Source organism: Echiichthys vipera (genome assembly GCF_963691815.1).
Source record: "Echiichthys vipera genome assembly, chromosome: 11".
NCBI classification, from domain to species: Eukaryota; Metazoa; Chordata; class Actinopteri; order Perciformes; family Trachinidae; genus Echiichthys; species Echiichthys vipera.
Genome location: NC_139836.1, coordinates 16,650,568 through 16,665,550, shown reverse-complemented (window position 1 = coordinate 16,665,550; position 14,983 = coordinate 16,650,568). Strand labels below are relative to the sequence as shown.

Sequence of the window (14,983 nt, the reverse complement as noted above, 5' to 3'; positions counted from 1 at the left end):
GGAAAGTCAAACAAGAATAACATGCGGCCAAAAACCAAAACCCCAATGCAATTGTGAGCTTATGAGGTTTGCTGAAATGGACAAGGCCATGGAAAACGATCCTACTGTATCCACGCTGGTTTGTCGTTATAATGTAGAAGGGATCGAAGAAGAAAGTAGGAACCCTGCCAGGTGCACCCACCCGTCCACTCTAGAGCAAAACTTTTGCAGCTGTGCTCCCTCAAAGTGGCCTGTCTACAGGTGTACGGCTATGCTGTGAAGCCATACACTGCTGGAGGGTTACAGAAACATTGACACCACTGTCATGTAATGCTTGATTTCTGGGAGAAAAAGGAACTGTGCTGTGCATATAACTTTAGGATTAAGATGAAATTATAGGGCATAAAGACCTCTCATGAAATTACAGGATGTTTTTCTTTTTTTTTTTTTGCTTTCTTGAACTGATTATTTTAGATTACTAATAATCTCATGTCCAATTTACAGACCAGTTGCCACACTTTATTTTCTCCTCCAGGGTGTCAAAGCATCTTTATTATCCTAATCATTATGTTTGGACTAAAATGTAAAACATGCCATTGGTTTTAATGAAGCAGTCAACAACCAGTCTTATCCTTTTAACACACACCTCCTTAGTGATCATGTAGACACAGAGGAGAAGCTGTGTATCCTTGGGAATTTGGGACAATATGCTTCTTCAGGATCTAGGTCTCTTACAGCCTTCTTTATCACTGCAATATACAGTAACAATACATCTCTAACCTTTATGTACCATGACAAACTAAGTATTGATTGGACGTTACGCTCAGAGCCCAGTTTATGTAAATACAGCATAAGCAGCCTCTAAAAAACAACACACTGAATCCAAAATCATTTTTGTCGTCACAGGCCTGAATGTGAAGGCTATACATTACTCTTTAAAGTAAATCTCATTACAGTCATGTGATGTTTAGCCTTTACCTTTACCTTCCAACTGAAATCTCAGAAATGTGTCTAAAACATGAAGACACCACATTCACCAAACTGTCCAGCAGCGCTGTAGGGATGCTATGAAGAATAGAAACATTACCTGGTACCATGTAACCTGTCAGCGGTCTGATCCTGTGTGTTATCTTCAGTGCTCCCACCACGGATCCAAAATAATCCTTGTGATCATCGCATTGCTGTTTTGATGTCCTCTCGGTAAAGGCTGCTCGGGCTCTGGCAGGTAATTCATCAATGACATTAACTATACATGGTGCCTCATTCGCTTGCTCTATGACCACCAGCACCACGCTGAAGATCTGAAACTTTTTACTGTAATTGGGGCTATTCTTAGCTTCTCGCCTTTAAACACTTAATTGGATTAGCCTCGCGGTTTGACAGCGACAGGTCAGAGCCGCCAATAGCGGGTGGCGTGGAATCAGCTACGCCGATTTAACTAATCCTTCTGACGCCCAAAGGTGCGGTGGATCCCCTGGCGGTAGGTGCGCTACAGAGAAGCCTGGTGGAAAGGACGAACGACCTCGGCCATACGAGTGGATTGTAGCCAGCTGCTGCAGGGCTGCTCCCCCACAATGATCATAACACTGCGGGCTCTCTTCGAACAAGGGGTAAGACAGCGTAGTAGCCGTGTCTCGCTGCGGGAGGCGGCGCTGGGACGTGTATCCATGCCGCTTCCCGTCTCTATTGCGCGCAGCTTTGTCTCTGCAGGCCCCGTGGTAGCCTATCTGCGCAGGCACAAGGATAAATAATAACCATCCAGGGATGTCAGGTGGGTGCAGGCAGAGAGAGTGTAAACTAATCAACGCTAAAGTAACGTAATTTTACCCTAATGTCCTTACTCAGTCACATGCCTTCATTCGCAGAGCATGGCTCCGTGGATACCTCCGTTGTTGTAGCGTAGAAACTGATGCATGAACTCTAGATGGTAAGTGTTGTGCTATGGATTTCTGCAGAGCCTAATGCATGTCACAGCCCACAGATGATCCCACAGCCTACTGTGGACAGGAGATGCGATCCACTGGCTAAAAGAAGATGCTGTATAGTCTATAAATGCAGCTACACATTGCCTTGACTGATTGTTAATAGCCCTCAGTTCATATAGGTGTAGCCTAAGTGATCACTGCAGCGTCACTGTTTACACTGAATACAAAACAGTGCTTGGATATATGGACCTTGTCTGAAACTAGCTATCTAACTAACTGACTGACTAACTGACCAGTGGTGTAAAGTAACATAGTACATTTACTCAAGTACTGTACGTGTAATTTTGAGGTACTCGTACTTAACTTGAGTAATTTCATTTTAATTTATTTTATACTTTATACTACTCCACTACATTTCAGAGGAAATATTATAATTTTGACTCCACTACATGAATTTGGCATCTTTAGTTACTAGTTACTTACAGATTAAGCTTATTAATACAAAATATTATCAAAAAATGTATATAAAATATGTTGTGATAGATTAAGCTACACAGCAGACTTTAAAGTAAATAAAATTAGCCACACCTCACCAGCTGCAACTTTAAAGTGATATTTTCATTAATCTATCAATAATTATAACCTTATAATCTAATGCTCTGAAATGGGCCATTCTGCATAATGAGTACTTTTACTTTTTGTACTTTAAGTACATTCTGATGCTAACACTTTTGTACTTTTAAGTAACATTTTGAGGCAGGACTTTTACTTGTAACAGAATATTTCTATAGTATGGTACATCTTTAAGATTTTAAAACGTGCTTTTGTTTACTCAAATGACCATAACCTAATTAAAATAGTCTGTGTTCATCAGCATCACTGATGTAAGAACTCCCTTCAGAAAACATTGACAACAGATCTAGTTGTCTGTTAGTCAGCATATATATAACAAGAATTGCCACCTTGAGGTTGTATGTTTTCTCCAACCAGTCCAGTTGCATTTAAAGTAATTCCGGCGCAAAATCATCCCATGGTATTTTTCGGCACTTACAGTACATACACCAAATGAGCCATGGAGACGAGACAAAGCATCATTGGGCTCCTTCCTTTTGGTTTGCATTTGGTAATCGACTTGAATGGACTTTACTACATGCGGAGCTGGTACCAAGGCCAGTTGGTAGGTCTTTTAAAACACTCTTTAAATAAACTCCGATTTTAATAATTACGTTGTTGGTGCTTTGTTTATGTGAAAGGACTCTTATCATGCTACTGCAGAGGTTTGGTGGTATTTTGAGCAGTATTAGTGGTTAAAAAAGCCGCTTTAATGCCTCCACCGTACTGCCCCGAGCTAATCAGTGTTGGCCAAGTCCAGCTGTTAGTGACTCTCCCTGATTTCTCCGTTAATAGTTCACACACAAAAAACAACTGTCTCAACGGCTTCTTCGATATATGTAAGTGCTGAAAAAGACCATGGGATGATTTTGCGCCAGAATAACACTTTAACTTTTCAGAATTACACTTTAACTGTTCAGAATTACATAATATATACAGTGAAGACTTTGGAGGACTTTCATAAAAAGGTATTAAGTGTTTTTTGAGCAAAACGTGGAGGCTTCAACACACATCTTAAACCCAACGGCACAGACGTTCACTACAATCACCACAGTTTCACAATTAATGTCATCAATTGACCAAACTTCTCAACTTCTGTTCCTGAGTTATGGCATTTATTAATGGACGGAAAAAGCGTTTTTCCCTTAAGGCATTCTTGAGATATCACATTCATGAGAATTGGACGGAAAGACATGAGGTCCCATGAGTGACCTTGACCTTTGACCTCCAACATCTAATCAGTTCATCCTTGTGTCCAAGTGGATATTTGTGCCAAATTTGAAGAAAATCCTTGAAGGCATTCTGAAGATATCACGTTAGTGAGAATGGGATGGACGTATGACCTTGACCTTCGACCTCTAGAATCTCATCAATTCATCCAGTCCAAGTGGACATTGGTGCCAAATTTGAAGAAAATCCCTCCATGGGTTCCCGGTACATTCAAAACTACCCATTTGTTCACAAAATCTAAAATGCATTCAAAGTCAAACCAACTAACCAACCTAATTTATTTACATGAGGAAGAAGAAGAAAGGATACATTTACAATTCTTACATATAGGCTCCATGTCAAATGTGTATTGGATATTTAGCTTGAAGCTGTGTGCCAGTGTTTCCCAATTTGCCCTGTCTTTGGGTGGACATTAGGCTGCCCTTCCATTTTCCCTCTGTGAAGGATTTTGCAGCAATGACAAACTGTTAGTGTGTGTGTGTGTGTGTGTGTGTGTGTGTGTGTGTGTGTGTGTGTGTGTGTGTGTGTGTGTGTGTGTGTGTGTGTGTGTGTGTGTGTGTTGGTTTTAAACGGAAGTGGGTCGAATATAGATAGATAGATTGATAAATAGATATATAGATAGATTGATAGATAGATAGATAGGCGGAAGGAAGGATGAATGGAGGAGGAGGAGGTGGTGGGTGTGGATGTGGGTGTGTCTCTGTGGATGAGTGACGTACTACTGGGACGCATGCCCCGTGCGCATTGCGCGTCCTGGCCTGTCAGTAGTAGCCAGATGGAAACGTAGGCAAGTGAATTCGGTGAGGTCATGTATTTTTAAGCCGCACAACGGAATTAATCAGCCTTTATCGGCGGTATAAACAAGTAGTCCGGAACATTTCTCCGCGGATCGGACCTCAGGGGGGCTGATCGATAGTTTCGTTTGATGACAGAGGTAAGATGAGGAATCGCACCTCTTGTTTCCTCAGACGTGCTTATTGTTTGGCCGTGGGGGAGGGTCGTATGTCGCTATGTGCACGCTGCTTCACCGACGTGGTTTTGTTGTTTAAGGGTCTTATTTGTCTGTTGTAGCTTCACTTATAACTTACCCCAAATACTCCGTTTTCGTATTGTTACAATATGATGCGTTCGTACACGGCGTACCATTAGGATCGCGGATAGATTGAAGCGGCAGCTAGAATCACCGCCGTCTGCGCACTGTGTTTCACAAACAGGCCCTGTCATAGCACGGTACGGCTGTCATTTACCGCTGCGATGATGGCTTCTCGTGCGAGCCAGTGTGTTCAGGCTTACAGGGATCTTTTCTGCAGTATTTACGGTCATTTACCTGCCAGCGAGCCTAATAACTCTACCGTCGACGAAAAAAAGACAAGGGGTCGTGTGGCCAAGGTTAACAAGCTGACATCGAGTTAAAATAAACGGGGTCGATAGTGGTTCTCCGCTGAGTCTTTGCTGTTTGAGGCTGGGGAGATGGAGCAAGGTCTTCTGTTTCCGTGCCTTTCTCCGCCCCGAGTTTACATGTGTGGACTGTAAAAAAGATATCAGTTTTGGATTGTTGGGCATTTATGAGATTGATATATGACAGAAGGTATCTTAGCCATACAGTGGAGATACTAATAAATATGTGTGTGACTGAGATTTGTCTCGTTTGTTCTCACCTTCTGATGAGTGATGCATGTAAATCGGGAGACCATGAGATGAGAGTCCACCTATGGAAATAACGATACATTATTGTGTTGTGCTACTAGTTTGAATGTTTGTCTAATGGCATGTGATGTTATAGTCAAGGCCTTATATTGTGTTAATATGTGGTTGGTTGGTGAAACAGTGGCACACTTTTCAAAGCATGTTGAGTTTGTTGTTATTCAAATATGATAGAATAAATATGATGCAACAACCATTGCCAGGATCTGAAATGTCCTTTTTTAAGTGTGTGCTTGAGAAGCCATTCATTAAATCCTTAAGATGAAGTAGCTTGTTTAGAGAAAACAAAGGTTATGTCATTAGAGGGCAGTTTGCTACATTTTCTGCTTTTGCAGGATACACAAGACACCTAGATGTGTTGCAGCCCCCTACCTTCATGAGGTCCAGACCTCTTAAGATGCTGCAGAGACTACTGATGTGGCTGCACTGCATTCCCTGTAAATACTGCAGCTGACACATAAGTGCAATCTAATAGTGTGCCGTTGGTGTCAGAGGTATTTGTCGATGCAGCATGTAGTTGTAAGCATCAATACTAGTTATTTCACAGCAGGGGCAGAAATATTAACACTGTGTGTGTGAATAAAAAGGAATGTAGGGGGAGGAAATGAGTTTGTGATTACCTCCCTGCACTGACCTGACCCTAATAATCTTCACAGGTAGCCATTATTATAATTAAGACCTCACCACAGAGCAGATAACTGTATAATTAACAGGTATACCGTGTGTTCCAGTGTCAGTACTGCACACCAACTGCAATGTCATTCAAGCCTTCATAACAGAGATGAGTGTAATTGACTTCCTGCCTATAATACAAAAAGAGGCGGCATGTCTATTTTCATGTTGTGAGGGAGGTGGATGTTATGTTCTGTACGTCTTTGTGACGTTGGCGGAACAGAAGGAGAGCTGACTCATTTTATTCTGGCAATTATATCCCTCATATGGACTGTGTGTCGGCAGAGTGGGAGCGCAGGGAGGGTGATTATGTTGCTTATATAAGATATGAAGAAAGGAAAAGGAAGCAGACGTTAAGAGTTCTCCCTTTTTTTTTTTTGATTTTACATGGTTTTGTTTTAATAATGAAACATTCGGGAACATCATGCGTCTCCGTGTTGTGTCTTATTTGGGCTAACAGCCGAACGGTGCAACTTGACCCAGTTAACATGGGCCTGTGGAAGACCTGCTTGTACAACTGGGCTGGAGTCCTGGGCTAGGGTCCAAACTCACAGGAATTATCACCCGGCTTGGTTTTCCAGTGTGACAGAGTCATTTTGAGAGTCATGTTTCATATTAAGGAATAAACCTCCTTGTCAAATGCTGTTCTGCCACCACTGCCGTGCTGATGATGTAAAATCTTCCATCCTGGTGTGTTTGCTGAGTTGCTCAGATAAGGACCAACACTGCTCTACTCAAGCGTGAAATTCAGCACTGTTTTTTTGCCTTCTTATCAGATGTTTTTTAGCGCAGATATTTTCATTTGACTTCCATCTTTTTTGGCAGACACATTTTTATGTCTGTTGTTATCTGGCAGTGCAGAAAGTATTAAAACCCGTGCTTGTCTTTGTGTACACAGAGAACATTTTTGGATGCACAGAAAGCAGTAATCGAAGATTTCACCATGAACAAAAACAAGAGAGAAAGAGAGTTCTACAGCCTAGATGTTGGGGATTCAACATTCACAGTACTGAAGCGATACCAGAATTTAAGACCCATCGGCTCAGGAGCACAGGGAATCGTCTGGTGAGTGTCGCAACCTCGTCCATATTCAGTCAACAGCTTCTTGCTGAAATATCGGTCACTGTTTCCAATATATCACTGTAAGATTCAAGAGAAACAAAGGATATTTAATGTAATGTCACTTCAAGAAATCATAATATGAATCCACATGACCTTCAAATTGTTATACCTTTTTTTTTTTTTTCAACTGCATATGTTTTTTTTTGTAAATGCCAAAAGTAGAGGTGTTTAGTATGGTAGCCCTTTGAGGCAATCAGAAAATTCTTTTTTAACCAAAAAGTGTTTTTCTTTCTGAGTTCAGACATACCAGAAAAAACAATCCTCACTTGCCTCCCAAGCAGTCCGTAGTTTAGATTATTTAAGTGAAAACATTCATCCCAAAATGTCTTATACCTATAATGCTACAATTGTGACCATATTTTGAAACCATTCTAACTTTGTTCCTCAGCTCTGCCTATGACCAAATCCTTGAACGAAATGTTGCCATCAAGAAGCTGAGTCGGCCGTTTCAAAATCAAACCCATGCCAAGAGGGCGTACAGAGAGCTAGTCCTAATGAAATGTGTAAATCACAAAAATGTAAGTATGTATTCAGTCTCAAATTGTGTTTTTAATGTGACGTGTAAGTGACACGACAGCATTGTTCTGATTCATGTCATGCTATACCCACAGATCATTGGCCTGTTAAATGTGTTTACACCACAAAAATCATTAGAAGAATTCCAAGATGTGTAAGTAACTTTATGTACTTTGTTTTAGAGCATACTGTATGTATTGTTCATAAAACTGAATTACTCCCTCTCTTTGCTTTTGTGTAAATTGTTTCTGCTCTGTCAGATACTTGGTGATGGAGCTGATGGATGCCAACCTGTGCCAGGTCATTCAGATGGAGCTAGACCACGAGAGGCTGTCCTATCTGCTCTATCAGACTTTGTGTGGCATCAAACACCTCCATGCTGCCGGCATCATTCACAGGGTAAGCATTGACTGGCCATGATTGCACAGACTGTCAAGCCAGTGTCCCGAAGAGGAACCGTTAAACCTTCTGTGACACTTGATACTGAAGTGTAAGGGCAAACGGTCAACTGACACATTATTGGATGATGAGTAAAGTCTTTTAATGGCCAACAAAATCCTCTGAGAGATATAAAACACAGTTAAAAACATTGATGGAAAAAAATATTAACCGTTGTGTCATTTACTTGACTGGAAAGGCTTAATTTAAAGTAAGATTTCTCAATGAAATGTCATTGAACAAGACCCTGGATTTCAAGCAGCTTTTCTGAAGCTGATGTGGGCTGCTACGGACTTCCAAACTCCACTTTGAATAGGGCAGGCCAATGTATAATTTTCCCATATGTAACAATATTGAGCAGGTGTAATGTCTGGGGTGGAGTGGGCTGGGAATACAATTGCACCTCATCACAAAGCGAAAAGACTCACAACAAGTGAAAATTGCCTAAGCATAAGTAAACATACAGCCAGGTGTACATCTCACGACAAATTATATTGGGCAATAAAGTATCTAATTGCTGATAGTAGCTTGATAATTGCTCGTAACTTAAAAAAAATAAATTAGGAAAAGGCATTTTAAGGGAATGTTACATCTTCAACAAAATCATCATTCCTCTTCAACCGCTTGTACCTAACGGGGTCGTGGGGGGGGGGCAATCCCAACTGATTGTAGCTATTCATCTGCATTTTTTGTCGTTGCTTCTTATTGACAAAATGAACATTTAAAGGTTCCATTTTGTAAAAAGTGAGATAACTTTTTTTTTTAAATAAAGCCGGTTGGGGTTAATCTCTAAACCCTCAATCCAAAGTAATGCACACAGCCCCTATTCAGAAACTGCGCCTTTAAACGAACCACCAGGACTTACGTACATTTGTGATGTCACAAATGTATTAAAAGTGCTGTTAGAGTGCTGGTGCAGTCCTCCACTGGCTGCAATGACGTTGCAGAGACATCGAGAGTGCAGATGTAGAAGACCCGGAACCACTGATGTAAACATGTAGTATGAACCTGAAAATTAGCATATGTCCCCTTTTTAAAAAAACAAGATTTTGTGTCTTTCTCTGTAGGACCTTAAGCCCAGTAACATAGTTGTCAAGTCAGATTGTACACTGAAGATTTTGGACTTTGGCTTGGCTCGGACGGCTGCCACGGGCCTCCTGATGACACCGTATGTGGTTACACGCTACTACAGAGCACCAGAGGTTATCCTGGGCATGGGCTACCAAGCTAATGGTTAGTGATTATATTCTGTATCTGTCACTCGGTCAATCTAATCAACCCCTATTGATTTTCAAACTGTTTTCAGTTAAAACGTGTGTTAGATCTATTATAACCCATATGCAGAGACCTGAAGATAAATGTTGCTGTAAACACTGTGAGCTGCATGACGCTTATTTACATGATGGGAAAACAAAAAACTGCTCACTAACTGGCTTCCTATGTGTAACTAACCTGTTGTTTCGCTTTCCTCTCACCTCTTATTGGCTTTTTTAACCGTGTTCCACTTCACCAGTGGACATATGGTCTGTAGGCTGCATACTGGCGGAAATGGTTCGCCATAAAATCCTCTTCCCAGGAAGAGACTGTATCCTTGGGTCTTTTTAAAATTCTTCTTCACGCTGTTGATCTTAACAGTCTTTGTAAGGTGTTTGTGCTTCGTCCTGTGCAGACTGTCCGATCTCCCCTGGTCAATTTTTGGTGTGAATACAGTATTTTTGCACCAGGCTATGGGGAATTGTTGATTTAGCCAAGTGTAACTTGACTTATACGAAGTAATCTGGCTGTTATTTGGCTGTAAACATGTTTTTATTTGTATCTGCTCAACACTGCATTGCTCTCTCTCTCTTGTATATCTGGCCAATGCTGCATGTTCTCCATTTTCATTTCCATCACCCGACTGCCATTCTTCCGGCATTCTTCTCACATTGTCTGTGCTTTTTTTTATCTCACTATTTTGTTTGCATGTCCACCTCCCTGTCATCTAAACATCCACCTCCAGTGGATGTATGGTCAGTGGGCTGCATAGTGGCCGAGATGATCAGGGGAAGTGTGTTGTTCCCTGGCACTGATCGTATCCTTCCCCATCGTTGTTTGATCACTGTGTCATCACTTCATTTTGTGTGAAGAGAGCCAACACCATCCCGAGAGTTTCCTTCTGTCACTTCGCTATCCATTTTCAGCATTTCCACCCGACAAACCTGACCTCCATCATTGCTCTGCTGCACACACCTATGTGAGAATGTCAAGCCCAACAATAAAGGGCAGTAGCTGCTGAGTGTGTGTGTGTGTGTGTGTGTGTGTGTGTGTGTGTGTGTGTGTGTGTGTGTGTGTGTGTGTGTGTGTGTGTGTGTGTGTGTGTGTGTGTGTGTGTGTGTGTGTGTGTGTGTGTGTGTGTGTGTGTGTGTGTGTGTGTGTGTGTGTGTGTGTGTGTGTGTGTGTGTGTGTGTGTGTGTGTGTGTGTGTGTGTGTGTGTGTGTGTGCGCGTGTGCGTGTGTGCGCGTGTGTGCGCGTGTGTGTCCAAAGAGTGTTAAATATCACGCTGTCCTAATGGTGTGTTTCTGTTTGTATTGAGGGAATCAGAAGGATGTGTTTCCTTAACTTTTACACCTCAGACATCGACCAGTGGAACAAGGTGATTGAGCAGCTTGGCACTCCTTCTCAGGAATTTCTAATGAAGTTGAACCAATCAGTAAGAACGTATGTAGAAAACAGGCCACGCTATGCTGGATACAGCTTTGAGAAACTCTTCCCAGATGTGCTCTTCCCTGCCGACTCTGACCACAACAAACTGAAAGGTAATGCTTTTTTGTGTATTATGATATCACAACTAAAACCATACAGAACTTCTTCGTCTAACCACCTTTTTAGACTTGTGATTATTGGCAGAGCATCTTATCTATTTGTTGTTTCTCCCCTCAGCAAGCCAAGCTAGAGATCTCTTATCCAAGATGTTAGTGATCGATGCTTCGAAGCGCATCTCTGTAGATGAGGCCCTGCAGCACCCCTATATTAATGTTTGGTACGACCCAGCTGAAGTAGAAGCGGTAAGTGGATCGCCGATCAGAGCGTGTGATTCTTAAATGGGTCACATGAGATTTGTATTACATCACTTGGGAGTGGAAAGTTGGCATCACTCTTGCACCACCAATGTGCCATTTAAGCCATTTTTTCTTTCTCAGCCTCCTCCAAAGGTCCTAGAAAAACAGCTGGATGAGAGGGAGCATACCGTGGAAGAGTGGAAAGGTTAGACGGCATACACTACACTCAACACTTGACTTCTCATTGCCACTTTCAGCGTGTTAGTTACCGTCTGGCTCCTGAGGCTGTGCAGAAAGAGTTTTCATTCAGTAATCTTGAAAGTGAATAGAAAGTGAATGTAATACATTTATTTTGGAAAAATCCAGGGCACTCTCTCTGTAGCTACAGATCCCTTCCCGCTCTTCTAGTGGGCAGTAATTGATCATTGCTAGAGATTACTTTTGTTAGTTTATACATAGGTGCGTCTTTTTTAGGATAAAACTACATATTATCCCTTTGAACTACCAAGGTGGCTGGTTAATTTACCATCTAACATATCAAATGCCACTATTAAATCTATTCACTATTTAATACATTCAGTTTTGTTCAAATCAGACGCACTTACAATTCAATACAAATGGTCAGCTTGTCAGCTTCTATGATTAGCAGTTCCCCAGTGGTGACGTGATTATTTTCTATTCAGGGAAAGCACAAAAATAAACTATGTCTAAAGAAATCCAGTAGGGCAGCCAGTGAATGTGTAGACATGTAGTCAGTTGGTTACAAACATCGTTGCCAGAGAAGCTCTGGATCTCCACTAGAGTTGCCAGAGGGTGCGTTGCGTGACTTGAAATCCCCCTTTGGAGCCTCTCAGTCAGTGTTTTCCACCACGGGGAACCTGATTCTGAAGATTGTGCATACATATCACTTAGAGTTGTGCAGCATGATGAGCTCATCCTAACCCCTGCTAGGTCATTATGATCCCTCGCTCATTTTTAGAAAGGTCCCACCAGCACAAGTTAGAAACATGATGTGGTTTGGACTGAACAGTATGTGGCCGTACATAAAAAAAAATATGATGAAAATGATTTCTCTCTATCTTTCCTGTCCTGCGCAATTTCTCCCGTTCTTTTATTTGTAGGGCTAATTTATAAGGAAGTGAGCGAATGGGAGGAGTGGACAAGAAATGGTGTGATAAGAGGCCAGCCACCACCTTTAGGTGAGTAAACATTATAACTTTGGGAGAAAGGATGAACATGTGATGGGTATTCATCAGAGGCTTGACTACCCTGACAATATTCACAGGGTTTTGATTCATAAAAAAGATATTTTATTTTGTATGAAGTTCACTGAATATTTAATGTTTGCATGTATGATTGGACGTTTAACCTGGATACATAAACTACAGTAGGTTAAATCTGGGATTCATTTTGTTAAAAAATTACACAATCATTGTTTTCAACAGCATCTCAGAGATTCAGGGAATAAAGAAAAAATATGAATGAATAATCTTGTAATATTTCCAGATGGTAGTCATTTAAACTACGTCTTTTGCAAATGACTAAATCACTGCTAACAGGGAATTTTTAGTTTAGTAGTTTAGTTTTTAATTTATTTTGATGTACTTTTTACGTCTGCATTTGTGATTCAGCAGCTGATGGCAGTATGCTGTGTATTTCAATGAAACCTATGCGTTGACGTGTGTTTTTCTCAGCACAGGTGCAGCAGTGATCGACAGCCCCCCTCAGCCAACATCCTCCTCCTCTTCGGCCAACGATGTCTCGTCCATGTCCACAGAGCCCACCGACCCGAGCAGTGACCCCACCATGACCTCTGAAACAGACAGCAGCTTGGACAGCCACACCTCTCTGGGTGCACTGGCCTGCTGCAGATAACGCACATATACAGCACACACACACACACACACACACGCACCTAACCACAAAAAGCAAACCTTTCTTCAACTGCGTGTGTGGGGACAGGGTTTCAGGCCAATGGAACTTCTCATGTTAGTTTGTAGAGCTACGCTTTTAATGTACAGTTTGTTTTTATTTCCCCTCCCACTATTATACTGCTGTAAATGATTGTGGTTTGAAAATGTATCATTATTACTGTATTTTTGCTGCAAAGAATCAGAGTATGTTTTGATGTGAATCTTTGATGTATGTTATGAAAGAGAGGGATTGGAAGTGTACTTTACACATTGCTGTTTTTTAGCTACTGCTACACAGTTGAGTATCACACTGTTAGCACTGCAATATTATGTTGAGTATATTTTTAAATTGTACCTTTTTTGTATTATTTTTGGGACATTTGAATGAATCTACACCAATTCTCTTTTTAATAGTAGACCAATAGCGCACTTCATCTTGGATCCAATTGCAAATGAATGATTTTATTTTGATATTGTTCCTCATCTTTCTTGTAGAAAGCGTCCTTTGGTGTATCCAAGTTAACTTATTTCTTAGTATTACGTCACCTCTGATTGTGTGCATCTTGACAAGCAGTCAAACGGTCTATTTGCCCTGACACTGAATTTCTTTTTTTACTATAGCATACTGTTAACTGACTGTATTTGAACTTGTTTAGTTACTTAGATGTAATTTGTAGGCGATGGTCTGTTGGATGAGGAAGAAAAGGGTGAATGTAAGTGAATAGAAATGTGGCATAGTGAGGAGCCAGTGATTGCTGTAAGCGCTGTAACAATTAAATATCGGTCAATCTACGGGGTAGATTTCTGTAGTTGACGACTGTCACCAGAGACTAATTCTAAATTAGTCACTTTACCCTTTTGGCGGGTTCTTTCAGACATTATTCACAGCTGTCTGATGTTTAACATATTTAATTTAAGTGCCCTTACTCAGTTCAGTGATTTTCAGTCCTCTCCGTTGCAGATGCTCCTATCTTCTTTGGTGCGTCTTTCTGAGTTCTACCTCACACTTAGACATTTTTGAATATACAGTATGTATATCATGGCACACTTCATTTGAAAGAAATGCAAAAAAAAAACCCATTTCTTTTTCTGTATTTGCATTATTTATTTATTTATTTCAAGCTAGGAGGCATCTATTTTATGTAATGTACATTTCATTCAGAAGTACTATTTATATGCATTTTGTTTCATTTTTTTTTCTGTGCAATATAATTCATAGATTAATATAGTCAGTGACTGATCTGTACATTTTACTGTAGTCGTATGTATGTTTTCTGAGACTCGGGAAACAGGCATTTGCTACCTAATATGGTAACTTTTGGATGTAATTGATGGCTCAAATTCCCAACCTGTCCCTTTGCCCTTTTCATGGCTGGGCACTCCAGGCAGTAACCCCTAACATCAGCTCCCAGAATGCACTTTGGGGAATATGACGCATGTCCTAACCTGTACTGGGCCACATTTAAATTGACTGGTGTGGCTTCCTCTTTTTGTTGTTTATCTCTCCTCCATCTCCTCAAAAATAGAAAAGTTAGAATAGACTACGCATGAGTTTTCTCTGAGCTAATCTGGTTTTTAGTGCAGGTACATTTAGAGGTGAGATGGGAAAGCCATTCAGCACTACTGGGATGATGCTGCAGTCTTCTGATGGTTGGGCCAAACACTGACAGCAAAGAGTAAACCTGTTGTGGTGTGTTTTGATCAGGCCAGTTGTGTAAAGCTAAGCCTTTGGATGTCAAATTGCCTCACTAACAGACCAATTATATACACAAGAAATGGAAACTGTCTACCTTCAACTCCACTAAATAAAAGAGTTGAATTTTAATGTCTCGCA

At 41.0% G+C, this 14,983-nt stretch overlaps 1 protein-coding gene across 4 annotated transcripts; it reads left to right on the top strand.

Moving 5' to 3' along the window:
- Positions 1–1,170: 1,170 nt before the first annotated feature.
- Positions 1,171–14,974, top strand: mapk8a (mitogen-activated protein kinase 8a). 4 transcript variants are annotated; one of them, XM_083923166.1, is made up of 13 exons: positions 1,171–1,204; positions 1,440–1,589; positions 7,021–7,187; positions 7,633–7,762; positions 7,856–7,914; positions 8,021–8,159; positions 9,266–9,431; positions 10,198–10,269; positions 10,811–10,993; positions 11,118–11,242; positions 11,378–11,441; positions 12,358–12,435; positions 12,936–14,974. In XM_083923166.1, the coding sequence occupies exons 2-13, from the start codon at positions 1,554–1,556 to the stop codon at positions 13,109–13,111; spliced, it is 1,395 nt and encodes a 464-aa protein (XP_083779292.1). In that variant the 5' UTR covers positions 1,171–1,204; positions 1,440–1,553; the 3' UTR covers positions 13,112–14,974. The 4 variants fall into 4 exon arrangements, with proteins under 4 accessions (XP_083779292.1, XP_083779293.1, XP_083779295.1 ...); XM_083923167.1 differs by lacking the exon at positions 10,198–10,269 and adding an exon at positions 9,712–9,783; XM_083923169.1 differs by having other exon boundaries at positions 12,931–13,075.
- The last annotated feature ends 9 nt before the right edge of the window (positions 14,975–14,983 follow it).